The sequence below is a fragment of the Mytilus trossulus genome, chromosome 10, assembly GCF_036588685.1.
Source record: "Mytilus trossulus isolate FHL-02 chromosome 10, PNRI_Mtr1.1.1.hap1, whole genome shotgun sequence".
Classification (NCBI taxonomy): domain Eukaryota; kingdom Metazoa; phylum Mollusca; class Bivalvia; order Mytilida; family Mytilidae; genus Mytilus; species Mytilus trossulus.
In genome coordinates this window covers 58,586,788-58,607,731 of record NC_086382.1, presented here as the reverse complement: position 1 = coordinate 58,607,731, position 20,944 = coordinate 58,586,788, and the positions used below count along the sequence as shown (strand labels likewise).

The following is a 20,944-nucleotide window of genomic DNA, read 5'->3' as shown; positions in this document are numbered from 1 at the left end:
CTTGTATATATTAGTGAATTTTAATGTTTTGGCAACGTCTGTTTACATTCCTTTAGTAAATTTGTAATTTGTTAAACATTTGAATTTGCACTATAGTCGCCGTCAGCTGAAATTCGTAGCGGTTATCAATTAAAATAATCTAAACTACAACTTCGTTCACTTGAGATATAGTTTTTCACATTCCATTCATAAATCGCAAAAAGAAAAACCACTACTGACCTACCTTTTAAGTGATTGCACTGTGATAATCCAGACCTTCACATTTTCCAAGACTATTTTGAATGATGGAATCTGCCATTGTTTTTTCCGGAAGTGTTCCCCTGGAGTTCAATTTCATAACATTTGCATAAAGCGCGGGAAACCGTATCACATCAATGAAAAGAACATTTCAGGAAACTGCGTAAATGACGAATTTCACATGTAAACAAATGATCCTCATAGAAACGAAGATGGCGGAATTACAATGGAAAACATTCTGGAAAATGTGAAGGTCAGGATTATTACAGTGCGATCACTTAAAAGGTAGGTCAGTAGTGGTTTTTCTTTTTGCGATTTATGAATGGAATGAGAAAAACTATATCTCGAGAGAACGCGGTTGATAGTTAAGATTATTTTTACCGATAACCGCTACGAATTTCAGCTGACGGCGACTATAGTATCCAATGAAAATTAAGGAATCCACTGTATATATAAATTAATGATATCATGAAAAAAAGAAACAAAAAAATAATTATTTAGTATAATTTTTAATTTCTTCACAAGTTTATGTGTTAAAACTTTTTTTCTGTATACTTCTTGTTTTGGTCAGCAGATAGAATAGAGGTAATAAGGAAATACACAACAATAGTTACCCCCAAAAATTAATCATTTGTAAGGGAATTTAAAGAAAATTTTCTGACAATTAAAACTTATTTATTACATATTATAGGGTGATGACAAAGACAAAAAGAGACCAGGATCCAGAGGAAGTGCCAAATCTAAAGGTTCCCAGGATAAACAGGAACCAGTAGAGTTTGTACAGCCTTCCACACCAGTGCAGGAGGAATTCTGGCCTGTAAGTATTAACTACCATGTTCTTATACAGCAAGAGAGATTTCTGGTATCCAGAATAGTTACACAAGGGTTAATTGGTTCCAATTAAGAGAGAAAATTAAGATAGATACGAATATACATTCTAAAATATATTAGGTCAAAATCAACTTTTCTGCTAATAACCCTTAGAGATTTCAAAAGGTGGGAAAGGCATGATAAATTTTATTTTGTAAAAAATATCATTCTGTTGTGTTTTTGGCTATAGTATTAACATTGATTCTCTTTCATCTCAGTTTACTGGTTATGATGTTGGTAACAAACTGATACATGTATCTGGTATTACAACAACTCTGTTTCCATCTGATGGAGGACAAATTAGAACAGAAAGAACAGATTTTGTACAAGGTTTGTATCTCTATGTAAAATTTCTCTCATCTCATCTGTGAATTCAGATTATTTTAAACATTTTATCAATTTGATTTAAAGAAATTGCAAATTATTTTAGTTTTGTACTATTATTTTCTTGATCATAATTTTTTTGTATAACACACTTATTTCTTTTTACATTCTTTCCAATTTTTCAAGAAAAAACTGTTGTCAAAGGAAAGAATCAATAATATTTATGAAAAGGTTCTGTAATTTCCAGGAGTCTGTTTTATAAAAAATGTTACGATTAAGATTGATTGTAAGTCATGAACAATTCAATCTTTGTCGTAAGATTTTTTGTAAAACTGACTCCAGATGAAAAAATAGGACACAAGCTAATTATTGGCCAAATTTTACAAATATTAAGGATACTTACATTTTTAAGAAAATAAAAGTTCAATAATAGTTTTTTGTTTAAGTTTATATTCTGGTATTGCACTTTTATATAACTTTTACTTTATTTAACCTTTGACACAGAATTGAAAACAATTGAGTTATAGTGTTTTGACTTATTTCTTTAGGAACGTCTTGTGTGAAAGCAACAGTATTAAAAGATGGACACATTTTCTCTGTTCACATTCTCGACCCTAAAGAAAACTCCAATGGAAGTGACGATGAAGATGATACTGATTCAAAGAAAGATGAAAAAGAAAAATCAGAATATGAGAAATCAGAAAAAGATGGTGAGATTTTTCATTTAAATTTTTGGCCAAAAAGTTTTCAAACAATAATTTTGCTACACCATGTTGTAAGATTTTCAGCTTGTTCTGTATTTGGTGTGTACCTAAAAGATTTTAAATTTAGCACCATTCACAAACATTCTTGTATTATAAATAAACTATTTTAAGGATTTCCAACATTTCATTAACTTTACCACAATGTAAATATATGAATAACAGAAATATTTCTTCAAAAAATAATACACTTGAATTTTAGCAAATTTACTACAATACATTTATGAACAATTATGATTTTATTTTAAATTTCAAAAAGGATCAGAGGCACCAGTGCATGCAGGAAAAATTCTAGTGATTAATTGATTTGACCATTCACTTTTGTTATAACTGTTTTTGATTATCTTCCTTGATTATTTTATAATGAAAAATTAGAGGAAAGTAAAGTAAAGTAATCTGTATTTAAAGCCGGGTTGCATATATACACAATAACAATGAACATGAGCTCTTAAGAGCTCTTTAAACTGACTGATATTGATAAACAAAACATACATGTAATAACATCAGATACACATACAGACAGACAGCACATATATGTATAAATAAGTTAAAAAAAAAGAGAAAAAAATATTTCATATTTGTACATTTATAGTCCAAATAATATTTTTTTTAATGCAGATAAATCAGTAAAAGATACAGAGAGTGTCGGCGTTAAAACAAACATGTCTGTTAAATCAGAAGATAAAAAGACAGCAGTCAGTGCATTTGGTTCTATAACAGCACAGCTGATGGACGGCATGACCATGTCACTTAGTCAGTTTGGAGAAAGTGGAACTTGTGAAGAAGGTATGGAACAATCATTTATATATTGTAAAGATTATTAGGAAAATTGTTTGATTACTTTTGAAATTATAGAAATAAATTTGAAAATAGAATAAGAAAAAGTTGTATATGCATATGTGACAACTATTTATCAAAGTCTACATGATTTGGATTTAAGCAACTATAGATTACCTTTACAACTTCATCAATGAGAAAACCCCATACCGTAAAGTCATAAAGTACAGTAAAAGAATATGTTATACATTTACATTTGTGTTTACTGTATGTATTAGTATTTTGGTTTGTGTAGGCCAATCTTATATCCTTTCATGTAAATTTATATGAAATTATTCATATCTGATATTATCCAGAAAAGTCTTTGACTTCCAGTTATTGTAGAAGATCTTTTTTTTCTAATTGCAGCTAAAAAGTATGAGCCAAAAGATTATGTAGCCCCACCCACTACACCCAGTCCAGCCCCACCCCCATCACCAGCAAAGAGTAAGAAGGGAGATAAGAAAGGATCAACACCTGAACCACCACCTCAGGTTCCAGTAAGTCAACAAATTATCCATTCAACTTTATGAAAGATGATAGAGATATTATAATCATTTGGAAGTGTGTCTTCATACAATTATTTATGGCTTTGTTTTGCTTGTGAAAAATACTGCTAATCAAGACAAAGACATATTTACCTAGGTTAGACATATCTCTGTGTCGAAAGTTGTGGGTTTTTTTCAGGTTTTTTCTTTTGTATCAATATCTTATTAATATGAGCAGGGCTTCTTTTTAAAGCAAATTGACACCAGTATTGTAAAATGAACAAAAATCGTCTTCATGAAATATACATTTGGTGACATATTCCAATTGATATTGACATTATATGATTTTACAAAAGTCCTTTGCAAATTATTGATAAACTTGTTGTTTTTGTAGGCACCAGATGATGGAGAAAAGATTGATGAAGAGAAAAAAGATGAAGAAAAGCCAATAGTACAACCCTTCCAACAGTTGTATGTTACATGTCCTGATGGTCTGAATGTTAAATATATATTGGAAAGTTCTGTAGGTTAGTAGTTTCTAAGGGGTTAACAATAGATAAGTCAATATTGTTGAATATTTACTGGAAAAAGAAACAAAAAAGCATAATTTACATTTAAAAATTTCAAATCCTTAATACTTTTTCTATATTATTTGTCACAACATAACAAAACTTCAAAAATAATTATTTATATCGAATAATCACATTAAATTTTTAAATAACGCTATTTATGTTCTACAAAATCACAAAATGTGCATATCTTCAGCATTTACTTTCATTTGGCAAAATGTTCCTCGGTTAACTATAATGTTCAGATAATCTATTTCACCAGGAATGAAACCAATGACTGAGGATGACAGAAGGTTACTGGTTAAACAGAGTTATCCATTCAAGACACGATGTGAGCAAGAGTGTGAGGCTCCAAGGAAGAAATATATTCAGTCTGAAGTGTCCAGAATTATTACATCCGAGGGCACGGTCATTAAAAACATGGTGGATGGTAATGTAGAAGTGAGTAGAAAAGTCCCAAGAAAAATAACATTACAGTGAAACCTGTCTTTACCGAACCTCATCAAGACCAAAGATTTATTTGGTTTTGGCAGATGTTTAGTGAGGTTAACATCTCATTAAATTTTATATGACTGGACTAATGAACATATTTGAATTAAACAGGTTTCGGTTTGTGTAAAAAAAAAAAAGTAAAATCACAAAAATACCGAACTCAGAGGAAAATCTAATCGCAAAGTGCAAGATTCAGTTTCAACTGTTTTCACTGTATTTAGGTAAATAATCATGTATTAAGCTTAATAAAAGTAGCAATTTCCATGCAATGCTAAATGTATAAATAGAACTTTCAAATACAGGATTGTTGCCATATTGAGATATAAATGTATTGTTATCATAAACTGGGACTACTAGTATATTGTACTAATTACATGTTATATATGTCTGCAACAAAACTTTGTAAATAACACATATAAGTCTAGCAATTGCCTTGTGAAAAAAATTTGGTTGACTTTTAACAATAAAAAAATCTTTGATGCAAAATTTAGATATTTACAGTAAGTACAGCCTTCAAATCACACAGCAGTTTGTTCAAAATAATAATAGATCATTAGATGAAATTATAGTTTGATGTGTCATATAAAATCAAATTGAAATAAATGTCTTTTTATCATTTTATCAGGTCTTATATGCTGATGGTACTATAAGTGTCCACACAGGTCACTGGCCACTTCCTGTCCGTAGCCCTAGTCCTACTCCTAGGCGTGCTGGAAGTGCCATGAGCCAGCCAGAAAGAGCTGAAACACCAACCAAGAAAAGTTTGTATTGGTTTTAATAAAATATTATACAAACTATAAAGGCTGGCTGTTTATTCATTAATGTGGAGTGATAAGATATTTCAATTTAGATACTGTTGATTCATTATTATTCATTGGATACCAATTTTCATGGGTTTCATTGGTACAGGTGAACCACAAATTCAAATGTTCAATGAATAGCATATTTTTGATAGGCTTTGTATACAGAGATTGTCAAAACCATGAAATCAAATATCCAAGAATATGCAAGTATTCAGCAATCCACGAAAATTGATACCCATGAAAATTAATGAATCCACAGTACCTTATATGCACATGCAGTCAAACTTTATGAAATGTATGATTTTTATTTGCTGATTTATTATCAAAATCAAATTAACAGTGTTATTATTTTTTGAATGAGAAGACACAGACGCACTGAATGCATTAAAAAGCAGTGGATTTTTTTTAACAAATTTATTCACAGAAGTTTGTTTGCTTTTAAGAGATATGTTTTTTTTTTAAATTGTTAAAATCAGCTTGTAATAATACATATTAATTTACTTACTTTTAATTTTTGTGTATTTTGCTTTAAGCATAATTTACTTTGTAAATAAAACAGATTTCTGTGTGTTAGCTCTGAACTGAATGAATGTGTACTTGCTACATTTTGATATGCAAGTATTAAAATATATTGATTAAATTACTAGTAATAAAGTTTTATCAATTTAAGATTCATAATTTGTCAAAAAAAACAGTCCGCTTATACTTTACCAAATATGCTGTACTTTACAATAACATTCAGTTAATAGATATTCACTATTTTTCACATCATAGTTTTGACTTTTCAAATGCAAAAAATAATCTTTTTCAAATCAGCCTCAGGTGAAATAGAAAGTATTCCTCCTGGAAGTGGTATGTATAACAACAAATGCATGTATTTTGAGTTATTCCCCCTTTGTTTACTTCCTTAATCTTTTATTTTATGACTGAATTGAAAAATGTGTGCTTCCTTTTGTTAAATTTATTTTGATGTTGCAGCTTGAGTACTTAATAAAATATATTTATTTCAAAGGAAACAGATTTTATTTTTTTGATATAAATGTAATTGGTGTGGTTATTTGTCCTTATTTTATGCCCCACCTACGATATTAGAGGGACATTATGTTTTCTGGTCTGTACATCTGTTCGTTTGTTCGTTCGTCCGTTCATCCCACTTCAGGTTTAAGTTTTTGGTCAAGGTAGTTTTTGATGAAGTTGAAGTCCAATCAACTTTAAACTTGGTACACATGTTCCCCATGATATGACCTTTCTAATTTTAATGCCAAATCAAAAGTTTTGACCCCAATTTCACAGTCCACTGAACATGAAAATTGATAGTGCAAGTGGGGCATCCCTGTACTATGAACACATTCTTGTTTTTTATAAATTGAAAAATACAGGGAATCTTTGTTTGACATCTTTTTAAACCATAAAGTAAACAGGGTTATGTCAGAATATGTTTTGAAATTTTAATTGAAAAAATGTTAATGAACCGTGACTTGATGAATTAAGACCTTTTGACCACTATCTATTTTTTGCTGAAATTACTTTATTATATTACAATTTACTTTTAATCTTTTCAACAAAAAAGATAAATATGTGGAATTTTTGCTGTTTTAAAGACAGCAAATTAATATTATTCAGCTAAATGGGTTTAAAAACTGATATACTAACCTTCAATCCCAGAACATGTTTTAAGAACTTTCATTCAGCTAATTATGCGATCAATATATTCTGACATTAAAGTTTTTTAATTTTGATTCATTTTAAATAAACATAATTAATTTTCCCATCCTTCCCATGTTTTTAAATCCACCCTAAACTGTTAACTAACAGAAATTATTTCATTTTCTATTAATTACAGGTAAAGTATTGAGATCTGCTATTGGTCATGGAATGAAATCACAATATTTTACAACAGTTATGCCTTATATATTTATTGATATATGAACTAAGAACAAGCAACTGAAGCTTGCTACATGGACTGCAATGAGTAGAGGAATATGCTATGGGGATGTATAAAAAAAAATTGTTGTTTGCCTAATTCCTTAAATACAAGGTGCAATATCTGCCCAACACCATAATATGAAAACAATAAGACTACTATGAAGGTATAACTACAAATATGACAAAAAGATTGTCTGATGCCTAGTTATTTAAAGTAACAGTTGCTTAACTTTAGATGTATATATTGTCAGGCAAAATTACACAACACCTCAAATAACTTGTATGCAAATTGCAATCTTTAAATGAAGGTTTAAAATTGTCTTTGTCTAACCTAACTTATTTAATTCTATTAAACAAACAATATTCGTATATTTTTGCAGCAGCAGGAAAACCAGCAAAGGGAGGTAAACCAGTCCCAGAGAAAGCTGAAGAGGAACCACCAGAACAGGAGAAGAAAGGCGTGTGGACCACAACATATCCCAGTGGAGAGAAAATACAATATAAAGAAAACGTGGAGACAGAAGACTTAAAACCTGTCATGATCTGTGTGGCAACGGATCCAGAAACAAATCAAGTTAGTATCAATAATTGTATGATTGAATGCAAATGAAAAGAAAATCTACTCGGTTTGAATTTTAAGTTTAAACCAAATATAATTATTTATAGGGGGGGTATACTGTATTACCTCTGTCTGTCCTTCCGTCAGTCCGTCTGTCCCATGAATATTTTTTGTTGCATTTTTCTGAGGAACTACAATACAAGGATTTCTGAAATTTGGTTTCAGGGTTTATCTAAGTCAGCTATACCGTGTGATGCGTTTTCAGATTGATCACTTGACAACTTCCTGTTTACCGAACACTTGTATGATTTTACACATGATAGCCAAGTTGAAAATTTTCGTCACATTTTTCTCAGGAACTACAATACAAGGATTTCTGAAATTTGGATTCAGGATTTATATAAGTCGGCTATACCGTGTGATGCGTTTTCAAATTCATCACTCGACAACTTCCTGTTTACCAAACACTTGCATATTTTTACACTATTAATATTATCCACTTGCGGCAGGGCATCATAAGTGAGCAGTAGCTCACAGTTTCACTTGTTATAGTAAATTAAAGTTTTGTTGGGTATATGTTTTATACACTTTGATGCTTATTTAGTTAGTTTTATGTAAATATAATGGCAAATATGATATGAAATACTTCATTTTCTGTTCCAGTCATTTTTTTATTATGATGTTTTAGTAAAACAGATGTAAAATTCAATGCTGATGCTAGTAAAAAAAAGTAAATCAGAGTAAAACAAGTATTTGATGTTGTCTCCCTTTGTTTGTAGACCATGGCAACAAGAGATGATCATGTGATGACAATTAGTTATCCAGATGGCACCACTATAGTGGAGCATGCTGATGGTACCCGTATTACAACATATTACAGAGAAAATCAGATAACTCGCAGTGGAGAGGAATCTTATGAAGGTATAAACATTTGTTGATATCTTGACTTAGTTGAAGATCATTTACATGTCAACCTTAGGCTTATAGGTTATATTCTTTTCAAAATGTTTAAAACAGAACTCTTAATAAAAATAAGATGTGGATTGATTTTAAAACAATGAAAAAACTCTCAAACAGAGACTCAAGGACTTATAAGTTAAAAACTAATGTCACTGCATGACCTTCAATAATGAGCAAACCCCTACCTCATAATCAGCTATTAATTATACTGTGAATTAAGTCACTCTGTTGTAAGATGATACTGATTTTATGTTTCTCTTTACACAGGTGAAGAAAAGGAAATAGAAGTCCAGACCATCAAGTTTGTTAAGGTTGAGTGTCCAGCCTATGCCACAGTAGAATTTAACAGTGTCACCAGTGAAAATCTGACCATTTTTGGTAATGGTACAACAATCAATGTGTTTCCAGATGGCTATTACATGCTTCATCATTACGACAGTGGTCGGTTAGAGGTAGACACTGAGGGAACGGTTACTTATTACCCACGACCAAACAAAATAACAGAACAGATGTTACCAGAGAGAGATTTACAATATGTGTTACGTCATAATGCAGACATTGTTATTGAAAGTGTTGACCTTGAAGGGAATGTGTTTAATGTCAAATCTAATGGGGACTATGCTGTAATGACTGCCAATGAAGATGACTTATCGGATACCAGTCAGGATGAAAGTCGAGCGGACAAGAGAATGGCTTCCTTTAAAGAACATGCTCCTCGCTTTTTCATATGTCACGCTGACGGAAGTGGCACTGAACTGATGCGATACCAGGATGTGGCAGAATATATAAACAATGCTGAACAGAGCCAAGCAACGGCTGTTTTACGTGATGATTTACCAGATTATCCTGGTGTTCAAGGAATTACAATTCTAAAACCTTACGTTGGTGGTCTGTCAGATGTCTGGTTTAAAAAGTATGACCAGGAATCTATTATTCCTTCAGGTATTAGGAGCAGAGATCTTACAACACTTCCACCCAAAGAATTCAAAACTCCTGGACCTAAATACGGAACAACTCTTGGTCAAGGATTAAATGTTGGAACTGTGTCTAAACAAGCAGCTAGGATACCAATTCTGAAATGTCCCAACAAGTTAGAACTTAGACAAATAATACAGTATAAACCTGTGTCTAACCAGCTTAGAGATCAGTAAGTACTGTAAATTCAGAAATTAATGCGAGGTTTTTATTATTGCGAAAAATGCGACTGAGTTGTAAACGCAATAATTTAAACTCGCATTTTGAAATATTTTATATGGATTTAACAGGATTTTTCTCAAAATCGTAAAATTTAAAATCGCATTTAAGTCTAAGATGACAAAATCGCAATAATTAATGCACGCAATAATTTCTGAATTTACAGTTATCAAATAAATGATAACTCAAATATAGTAAAGTTCAGATTTAGTTTTACATGAACTCATGAACATTACTGCTAGGACTTCTGATAATAATCACAGTTTATAGTTTAAGTTTTTTTCTCCCCAGAGAAGGAAGTTAGGTATGGCGCATAGTTTTTGTAGGTATTGGTAAACCAACAATTCAACTTTTCGACACAGTTGAAATTTTCTATATAGTCTCATATGCAGACTTTGACAAATCAACAAAAATGCAACTTTTATTCAATCATGAGAACTGTTAAACCAAGACAGTAATGAGGAAAATTTTCAATTTCAATTATAATAGCTGCAGTTAATTTAATAATTTAAACTATTTTGAATATCTTGCATAACAGATTACAGGCTGGATTAAAGGATTATGCTGAGTATGTTATCAATAGAAACAAAACATCTGAGTTTATGCAGCCAGTAGATCCTAGAACAGATGAGGAGAAAATCCACGCTGCTGATCTACAGGAAATGGGTCTTCACTCTGCAACCAATCCACAATTTCCACCAGGTAAATTGATTTATTGAAAGAACTAATAAAAAAAAATAATTAAATTATAAGAAGGGGTTATAGTTAGCAAAAGATCCAGGTATTCAATTAACATTTATCTCTGCCAAGAACACATCAAAGGGTTGAAAGGTAACTTCAACTTCAATTGGAATTCACCATTCCTTCAAAATCTGTGCATAAAGTGGTATTTGATACCAACTAGCAAACAGTAGTATTCATTGGCAAAAAATTCATATGATATACTGTTCACTCTCTACTTTAAACACAGATATAGTTGGAATTAGAATAACATAAATCAATGATTTGTAGAGCTTAAAACTACTGTATAAATGGCTGTAAATTGACTAGCACTTGAAACTGAACATAATGAGGAAAGCTATTTCTACAACTCTTTTTACATTTTAAAGTCATAAGAAACCTCAAATCAAAAAAAACCAATGCATATGTTTTTTATAACTCAATGGATAGTTTTCATTGTAAAACTTATGTACATATACTTTTTTCTGAAGAAAATTCTTTATTTTATTCATATTTAGAAGAAGTTTACTTTATTTGAATTGCTTCCTTCCAGCAAGCAATTCCCCCGATATATTTTCCGTATGCAAGGTGACCTCAGTGTAACCCATCTCGTAAAAATCCGGTGACCACAATACGCATGGATGTCCTTTAAATTAACTATTATCTGAATTTACATGTTAAACACGTGTTCATTTTCCATGCTTTTTTGTTTATTTTTCGTCAATTGTTGACAAACAGGTGACAATCGTTAAACTTCAGCTTCAAAACACGAACTTTAATTACCTGCCATATTTTCACAACAACACTGACCGATTGAAAAAAAAATTGACGATTATACGAAATTTACACGAAAAAAATGATAAATTCGAGCACAGAAGACTAAGTTTATGATGTTTGTATGCATTGGTTTAAGAATTGGAAGAACATTATTTTTCACCGGTCACTCGTTTCTTATGACTTTAACCAATTTGTTAAAAACATAATCAGATTTAGTTTATCTATGTAATACGTTTTTTGTTGCAGAGGTTGTTAAAGATATATCAATCCACAGTAGATGATCTATGTGGTAGCACGCTTAAAAATAAAAAATAAAATGGTTTCTTGTGAGACTTATATTTGAATTTGTTAAAAACATAATCAGATTTAGTTTATCTATGTAATACGTTTTTTGTTGCAGAGGTTGTTAAAGATATATATGAAAAGGCAATGACTCCTCCTGCCCCAAGTCCTCCACCAACACCGACCCCAAAGAGGACCAAGGCAGATTGGGAGAGGGATCAAAGAGAACTGGCAGAGGAGCAGGAAGGGAGAAATGCTCTCAGAAATAAGAAAATACCAGTCTATTTTGACAGTGAATTTGGAAAGGCTTTCTTACTATCACAGGTAACATCTTGTACCTAAAGTTTTGTGACTAGCACAATTAAAATCCTATAGGCATGTTCTTTCTAGAATTCCTGTGTAAACACTTGTATTCTTGGATTATAACTCTCTTAGGATTAAGACAAATTGTTAGTTTATGACATTTTGTAATATGACATCTAATTCCAATTTTCATTGTGTGTGGACAAAAATTCCTGTAAAATTTGTTACAGATATAGTTCAAGGCTACTTTTACTTGCTAGGAAAATAAGGCCAAGTGAATTTCCAATATCTTTTCCTCTAATAGATTATTACCACCTCTTTTAAATATTGAAACTGAAAGTCCTTTAGAACCATGTGTTAGGTTAAATTGGATTTTCAATTCAGACCATGTAAGGGTGTATTTGACCTAATCCACCCATTTTATGATTCATATAATATTCACTCTTTATTTCAGGCTAAAGATGTTGATGAGATTTTACAACAACTGTCAGAGGATCCCAGGAAAGATGGAACCCAGGCTGTCAGGGGAAACTCCTCTAGTCATAGTAATAAAGATCAAGTCAGCCCAGCTACCAGTGCTCATCCTGCGAGATGTAAGTATCATTGCCAGCCTATGGAAAATTTCTGCAAGTGTTTAAAAATTTCATCATTTGTCCTTTTTCCTGCACTATAAGTAGAATTTATTTGTACTGATTATCCTTAATAAGAAGTTAATGTAAGAATCGCCCACAATATGTTTGTAAAACATCTGAAAAAAGAAAAAAAGAAAAAATTTATAGAAAATTCATAAGCAAATAGATTTATACCTTAAAAGTTTGCAGTCTGTGTGTGTTTGTTTTATACATCTATTAAGGTATGGGTTGCATTGGTGTTTGTTGCACACAAATATTATTTTGATTTTTAGCACTAGGGGCTGTCAAGTCAGGTCAGAGTGATCGATCAAGTGCATCCCCTGGAGAGACCATCACACATAAAGCAGGTCCTGGTACCCCAATGTCATATTCAGGTACATTCTTACAACCTTATAGTTTATTTTACATGCATTTTCACTTCAAAGGATCACGTTTTAGCAAAATATAACAGCTTGATACATTTTGTTGCTCAGTTTTCTTTAAATGCTTTATTTTATTATTATATAATCTATATATAGCTTATTCTTTTGTCTTTTAAAAATACCAATTGAAGATTTTATAAATGCAATATATATATATTATTGTGAATGACAACTACAGAGTATTTTTACAGAAAAGAAATGTATAAATGCTCGAAAATCTAAAAACCATTCCAACTTTACATGAAAATTCTGTAAAACAGAATATCCCTGTAAAATGTTCCAACATGACTTTGTAGTTTACCCAGAGACAGTGCCCTCTAGAGGAGGAATACGCCCAGGTAACCCAACCCCTGCACATGCAGCAGGTCAAGGGTCACCAGCACCAATCAGACCAGACAATCCAACACCAGTTCATGCAGGAAAAACTGTGGGTGGTCGCCCAAGTAAGTCTAGAAAATAAACAGTTTCCCATTTTTGAATAAGAACCCGATTCCCAAGTTAAACTTCACAGTATAAATATATAAAAGCTTTGGTCACTGCACATCACACTATAATTTCACTTGGTGCAGGAACAGTTTTTCACACATATATATCTATATTATAATTTATAGTAGTCTTGTAAATCAGAGGATTTTTTTCATATTGTTTGTCATTATTCTTATTATGCATTTTAATAGATTTATAGCGAACCCTATTGAACCTTTCTATAGATTCACCTGCAAGTTACCTGTCCATTTAAACTTTTGTAAGTTCTATTGTCCCATCTAACAAATACAACAGGTATTGTTCTCTGTATAGTTTATTCACCAGGACCTTTAAATTTCTTCTAAGAGAAATATATCACTCATTGATTAATTTACCTGAGTAAAAAATTTATCTGCTAAATAACATGTGTACTATTTATAAAAAAATGTATATGAGTTTGAATGTATTATATTTTCAATCTGTTGAATGTAAACACTGATTCAAACATTAATAAAAGTTGATTCCTAAAAAAAATTAACATTATTCCTATTTCCAAAAACAAATTGATAAAAAAAACCTAAAAATGTTGATGTTTACATATAAAGGCCTTCTTAAAAGTATTCTATAACTAAAGAAAAACTAAAAAATGCAAATTTTCATATGAACAATACTTTTTATTTTAAAAACAAACTGTTTATGATTAAGTTATTATTTATTTTGAACATATTGAAAAAAATATTATAAATGTTTAATAAACACGAAATCACAGGCATTTTTTTTATGTGAAACATGTAATTTCTATCAATTTAGCAGATAAATTTTCTACTGAGGTAGATTAATCAATGAGTGATATATTTCTCTTAGAAGAAATTTAAAGGTCTGAGTGAATAAACTATACAGAGAACAATACCTGTTGTATTTGTTAGATGGGACAATAGAACTGCCAAAAGTTTAAATGGACAGGTAACTTGCAGGTGAATCTATAGAAAGGTTCAATAGGGTTCGCTATAACTATATATATATATATCTAAAGGAGAGGCTAAAGGTACCAAAGGGACATTTAAACTCATAAGTCAAAAATAAATTGACACTACCATGGTTTGAAATGAAAAAGACCAAACAACAGTATACAAAACACAACATAAAAATTAAAAAAACTGAGCAACACAAACATAACCAAAAACTCAGGTACTCCTGAAGAGTAAGTTGATCCTGCTCCACATGTGACACCCAACTAAGATTCCACAAACTGAATACAGCACACTACAGAACATAAACTCTTGCTTCATAGATAAATAAAATAAACTTATTGATTTCAATTTGATTAACTACACTAGTGCAAAATATATCTGTCAAGCGTTTGCATTTTGTATATTACAGCAAACCCAACCCCAAAGCAGGCAGGTGGATTAGATTCACCTTCAGATCTACCATCCCAAGTTGACTTCCCTGCAGTAATAATGGAACATCCCACACTTGAAGAGGGCTGTAAGTGTCTAACATCCATAATTATTGAATAACACACTTTGAATTAAAAACAGACAAGTCATTGTATGTTCAGTTTTACAAGAAATACTTCAACATTCAACCATCTTGATGCAAGGAATGTATTTTGGATATGTTACTTAATAGTGAATGGTAGATGTTTTTATTTTCCTACCCTTAATAGTAGATGGGCTATATATTTCATCCATTCTTCTGTCCGGTATCAGGTTAAAGTTTTTTGGTCAAGTTAAATTACCATTAAGTTATTGTTGCATCAACTTGAAACATAGTACAGTCAAACCTGATTAAACCGGACCCTGATTAAACCGGTTTCCTGTCCATTCCGGCCGAAAATGAAAGTCCCATATTTTTGCATTCAAAGTCTTTGTTAAAATACCCTTTATAAACCGGACCCTGTGTATTCCGAATTCCGATCTAATTAGGAAGTCCCAATACTCTTAATTACATTAATTATTACCTGTCAAAACCGGTTTGTCTAATTAATTTCAGTGATCGATATGTAATCAAAACATATTTGATAATCAATTAGTCAGGTGTCAAACTGTGAACCTACAACCGTACAGTAGTGAGCTGTATTATTTATGAAAACATTATAAAAGTGTCAATAAAACAAAAAGACACACCGAATATATCTCGGATTGAACTTACGTTTTAACTTGGATAAACATATTAAAATCGCGGAGTAAGAAATTCACATCGTGATTTCGAAATCCTGGGTTCCCTGTTGTGAACCCCTAAACAAATGACCTTGATAATGAAAAACACCCGGATGACAACAATCAATGGATATTGTACACTGTACGACAAAGTTTCGAAAGTGATGAAATTACGTTTGATAATATTCTGGCTTTTTATTCGGCCATTCCAACATCTCAACATTTCAAATTATTGATCATGGGAGTAAATCGAAACTCTCGTCTTACAATCCAAACAACGCGAGCATTCTGATGCAAATGCAAACAATGAAAAACGAAGTGAAAGTATTTCAATTTATCAGATATAATTTACAATCAATGAGAACTTTTACATGCAAAATGTCGGACGTCACAAGTCATTAACTTCTGATCAAAACGGAAACCTGAATAAACCAGCTCACTGTCCAAACCGTCCTTTTTCATAGTCCCGTAGCCGGCCAGTTTATACAGGTTTTACTGTACATAATGTTCATTATTATTTAAACTTTTTAAAACATTTTCCAGAATATGCTTTTGACCCAAATTTCATAGTTCCAATTTTCAAGAATTTATGGGTATAGGTAAACCATAAATTTATATGTTCAACGCAGAAAAAAATTTCAATGGGCTTGTGATATAGATTTTTTTTCTCCAAATATCCACAAAGATACAATTTTTCCCTTCAGCTGCATCAGTGCTATCCACAAAGTTAAATCAATCCACAGTAGATGATCTATGTGGTAGCACACTTAAAAATAAAAAATAAAATGGTTCCTTGTGAGATTTATATTTGAATTGTTATATATATTGCAGATACTCAAGATGAGATTGGAGATGGCGAGAGAGAGGCATATATGATTAGAAGTCTCAAAATGGATGTGACAGGAAAACCTCGTAGAAATCCTGTACCAGTACCTCCTAAAGGTGGAAAACCAGGAGCTATCCCTAATAATAAGGTAGGATATAACTTCCTTAATTTGGTAATTATGCTCTTAAAATATTATTTCAAGTCCTTATATTGGGCCTCGTTTGCCAAGTAGTTTAAGTTACTGTAATCAACACTGAAGTTGTGAGTTTGAACCCCACTCTTGCAGGTGTACTTGATTCCAATCTTAATTGACTTGAGTTGTAAGTGTTTCTAACAAAGTTCATTCGTTTTCTACGGGGACTTTGGCTTCCTCCACCAATAAAAACTGGCCGCCACAAAATAGCCCTAAGAGTTAAGGATGCTCCCGGGTATAAGATTTTCAGAAAAAAAAATAAACATAAATTTTTCATTACAAATTTTATTTATTACCTTAAGTAGTTGCTACTTTATCATATGGTACAACAATCATTCCAAAAAATCAATTTGTGTTGGCCCCAGGTGACTTTTAAAATTTAGATATCATTGAAAAAGCTCCAAATTATCTCCCTTTGGTGTAAAAATGCCATTTTTAGGCATTAAAATTGAAATATCTTTTTTAACTCATCAGTGACCTATATTTTTTATTGTTGTTTCCGAATAAGCTGTACATAACCTAAATAATTGTAAAATTTAAGCGATTTCTGTCATTTAGTTCTTTTTTTATTTCGATATTACCGCCATTTACCTATTAGTTCAACAGAAAAAAAGGAAATTAACAAAAATGTATGCTTCTTTCAATGGCAGATTGTGAGCGTAAATGAACAGTGACCCCATTTTTATATTTCATTTTTCTATTCAGTATAAGATAAAGTTCATTAATAGAAAAATATAGAGAAATCCTATATTAAATAAAAAAAATTGATTTAGACCCGGGAGCCACATTTAGTGGCCTTAAAACACCAACAATCAATCAATCAAGTCCTTATACAAATAATGTCATATTTACATGAAAAGCATTTTGATTATTTTGCATCATTTTAATTATTTTGACCTCATATGGAGATATTCAGTATTCAATGTTCCTATATAAAGTAGTAATAATAAAGAATTGTTTTTACAGTTTCAGATGGTAGAGGACCCAGTGAAAAGGAAGGTGAAGAATTCTTTAACAGTAGGGTCTTCTGTAAGAGGACAGATGGAGTTAAATCAGATGAAGGGACTTATTCTGTTACCACAAGAAGTTGACTTTGGGGTTCTAAAGGAAGGAAATACATACAGTTTTACTATTCATTTGAAAAATACTGGTGTAGACTCTGGTCGATTTAAATTAAAACAGCCACCTCCCTCAACAGGCCTCAGAGTGGTCTACAAACCAGGCCCAGTAAGTTGTCATATATACCAAAGCTAGATATACTTTGTTAACATGAAATCAGATACTGAAATATAGTCTGAATATATTTAGTTTACCGGTATTTGTTTAAATATAATGCTTCATAATGAGGAGTTGCATCTTTTGAAAATATGAATATTCCCAAATGAATATTCTGTAAAAATTACCAAATTATGATGTTGTGGAAAATTGTATATTATTTCAATTTAGTAAAGCCATAAGATAATAAGATAGACTATAATAATATATGTGTAAATGTTTATTAAACAATCCAAGGGTACAGTGGTCAAGAGATTTAGGATATCACATCTATATGAATAAAAGGAAATGGGGGGAGATTCAACAATGAGAAAGCAACTTGCTAACATATATCCAAAATACTAATAACTAAAAACAAGAATCAAATGTTGTTAAAATTTACAAAGCTGCGAGAGCTTTTGTCTAAATATTATGTCAGCTGGTAATAATTTGTATTATTTTCTACAGATTGCAGCAGGAATGAAGACAGAACTGAACCTAGAAATTTATGCCATAGCTGTTGGTGTTGAAGGAGAGTCTGGGGTTGGGTCAATAAGTCACGAACTAGAGATCGTCACAGAAACAGATGTTTTATTTCTACCTATATCAGCAAATATCCTTTTGAAAAAATGATGGTATATAGCTGCATCACATTTGGCTAGGCTTCATCTTTTTGATATTTCATGAATATTTAATTTCTACTTATATGTGTTTTTGAATTCTTTTAGTTATGTTTGAACAATAAAGCTGCCAACATGATGAAAAATTAACACAGATTTCTTTTTGATTTTATAATGTAAACAAATATGCAAAAGATAATATTATAGAGGCCTTATACAGTTTTTACTGAACAGTACATTTTGTGCTCATTGTTGAAGGCTTTGATTTGACCTGAAGTTGTTCACATCCATGTTCTATGTTCTATTATTGAAAGTTGTCTAACCGACAATAATAGCTATTTTTTAGCGACTTTATTGAGAAGATAAATAACAGGATTATAAATTGTCGCAAAAATCTAAAACTTGGATCTTTTCTTGTCTAATTACATAAGTACATTTAAAATAGCAATATTAAGTTGCAGCGAAATTTGGCAAGAAAGGAGGTAAACACGAAATAAAGTTTCCAACAAAATAAGTTGGTTTACAGTATATTTTATAGATTCCTGAGTAAAAAGGCAAATTTTAAGTGTAAATGTTGTAGTTTCTACCTGAGTAAACTGGAGATTTCAAACAGAATATTGACGTTACTTTATTGGGCAGTTTAGTTAATGTCAGCTATTTTAAAATGTATACTGAAAATATAAATGTTTCTTTATTAGAACTGTATGAGCCTTTATTTACTGGTTTATGTGATATATTTCTCCTTAACACATATTACCTATTTTAACTGCATATGAATTTGAGAACAGAGAACCAAACAGTCCAAAGGGAGGTAAATCTCCAGGAACAAAACTGGTTTCCTTAAAACCACCTGCATCATCTGGTATTATACGTCCCAGGAGGGATCAGCTAATTTCAGGTACATAATATGAGTGTTTTTGTCAATCTCAAGGCAAATGAATCCGCGAAAAAGTTGTGTGTTATGTTAAACTGTTTTTTTTTAGAAATTTCTCTGAATTAGTAATATTCCATTCTGTCTTGTTAACACAAAAGATAAGGGTAAGGAATAAAATAGGACTCCACATCAAGTATGCAGGACCACTAAAGTTTCCACTTTGTCCATCTGTTCATCTGTTGAACATGTTTGTAAACAAAACTTTAAAAAAAAAAGTAGGGCAGGATAAAAAATGAAATTAGAAGTGTAAGAAGGACACGAAGGCTTAGGAATCTGTATTTGTATCCTTAAGCTGTTACAAACACCTGGACTAAATTTGACTTGTTTAAATTTCATAAAATTTTGACAAAATTTTCACTTTGACCCTTTGACAAAGATATAAAAATTTCCAAAAAAATGAACCACACACTTTGTCAGAAAAATTCTTGAATATTATAGCAGTTTGGCAAACTCCAATTTTAACAATAGAATGCAATTAAAACGCTCAGCTGATTTTTACAGAGTTATCTTTCTGTAATGTTATGTACTACTTTAATTGAAAAAGACGCAGTGTTGTTTTGAACCTTCTAGTATACCTTTTTTTCTGTCTGAAGTAAAAGTATATATTAAATTTTTGTTATTTTAGGTACCATCTAGACAACAATCAAAGTTATCCAGATTCCGTCCAGTGTTTGTGATTTTTACAGTGATATTCCATCCTGCCTCTGAAAATCAGAATTTTATATGTAACTTAATTTATGACTGTATGATATCATGGATCTAATGACCCTCTTCATTTTATCAAGAAAAACTGTTTTTTGTTGATTTTTAATGATACTGAAGAGAAAAGTTGACTACTATGTGCTGTGATAGAAACTTTATATTTTATAAACAATTTATTTACATGAAATGTTATTTATTGTGATGAGTATTTGAGTAAATTTCCATTTTTTTTGCTTGTGAATAGAGTTATGAGTAAGAGCATTTTATGAATGGAAATTTATATCATATTTGTGATATATTTAATAAATTTATTATGTCATTTTTGACTTTCTTTGAATTTTTACAGACTGAATGAAGTCCAACATACTTGATTTGTTTGGTTTTAACTTCATTTTAACTCTTTTCTCCATAATGACGCCTTTTGACGCCACCCCCTTTACTCCCATTATGACGCCTTTTGACGCCTGTATAGTACCTCAGTTGAAATGCTTTGACTACATCAGACTTAATAAAATTTGTATCCAATATGAAAAAGATATTCAAAAGAATATCTGACCAAAATTTATTTGATGAAATATTTGTTTTTCACAATGCATTAATACTTCAAAGAATATTTTGTTGAAAAATCAAGTACGCAAAACAAAAATTTCAAT

The 20,944-nt window shown here is 31.1% G+C and overlaps 1 protein-coding gene across 7 annotated transcripts in view; it reads left to right on the top strand.

The window, feature by feature from the left end:
• The window catches only part of LOC134688259 (sperm-associated antigen 17-like), a 50,269-nt gene extending 29,659 nt beyond the window's left edge, over window positions 1-20,610 (top strand). For 6 of the 7 annotated variants that reach the window (XM_063548783.1, XM_063548786.1, XM_063548785.1 and 3 more), the window contains 22 exons: window positions 929-1,054; window positions 1,326-1,437; window positions 1,980-2,141; window positions 2,811-2,978; window positions 3,378-3,508; window positions 3,891-4,023; window positions 4,328-4,506; window positions 5,183-5,318; window positions 7,667-7,860; window positions 8,625-8,766; window positions 9,073-9,952; window positions 10,538-10,701; window positions 11,897-12,102; window positions 12,536-12,674; window positions 12,986-13,087; window positions 13,432-13,578; window positions 14,981-15,088; window positions 16,594-16,736; window positions 17,748-18,008; window positions 18,504-18,648; window positions 19,413-19,553; window positions 20,215-20,610. In XM_063548783.1, coding sequence (XP_063404853.1) covers window positions 929-1,054; window positions 1,326-1,437; window positions 1,980-2,141; window positions 2,811-2,978; window positions 3,378-3,508; window positions 3,891-4,023; window positions 4,328-4,506; window positions 5,183-5,318; window positions 7,667-7,860; window positions 8,625-8,766; window positions 9,073-9,952; window positions 10,538-10,701; window positions 11,897-12,102; window positions 12,536-12,674; window positions 12,986-13,087; window positions 13,432-13,578; window positions 14,981-15,088; window positions 16,594-16,736; window positions 17,748-18,008; window positions 18,504-18,648; window positions 19,413-19,553; window positions 20,215-20,225 — 3,930 coding nt within the window. In that variant the 3' untranslated portion in view covers window positions 20,226-20,610. The remainder of the gene's footprint in view (window positions 1-928; window positions 1,055-1,325; window positions 1,438-1,979; window positions 2,142-2,810; window positions 2,979-3,377; window positions 3,509-3,890; window positions 4,024-4,327; window positions 4,507-5,182; window positions 5,319-7,666; window positions 7,861-8,624; window positions 8,767-9,072; window positions 9,953-10,537; window positions 10,702-11,896; window positions 12,103-12,535; window positions 12,675-12,985; window positions 13,088-13,431; window positions 13,579-14,980; window positions 15,089-16,593; window positions 16,737-17,747; window positions 18,009-18,503; window positions 18,649-19,412; window positions 19,554-20,214) is intronic. The other variant, XM_063548788.1, reaches the window with a different exon arrangement.
• Window positions 20,611-20,944: the final 334 nt, after the last annotated feature.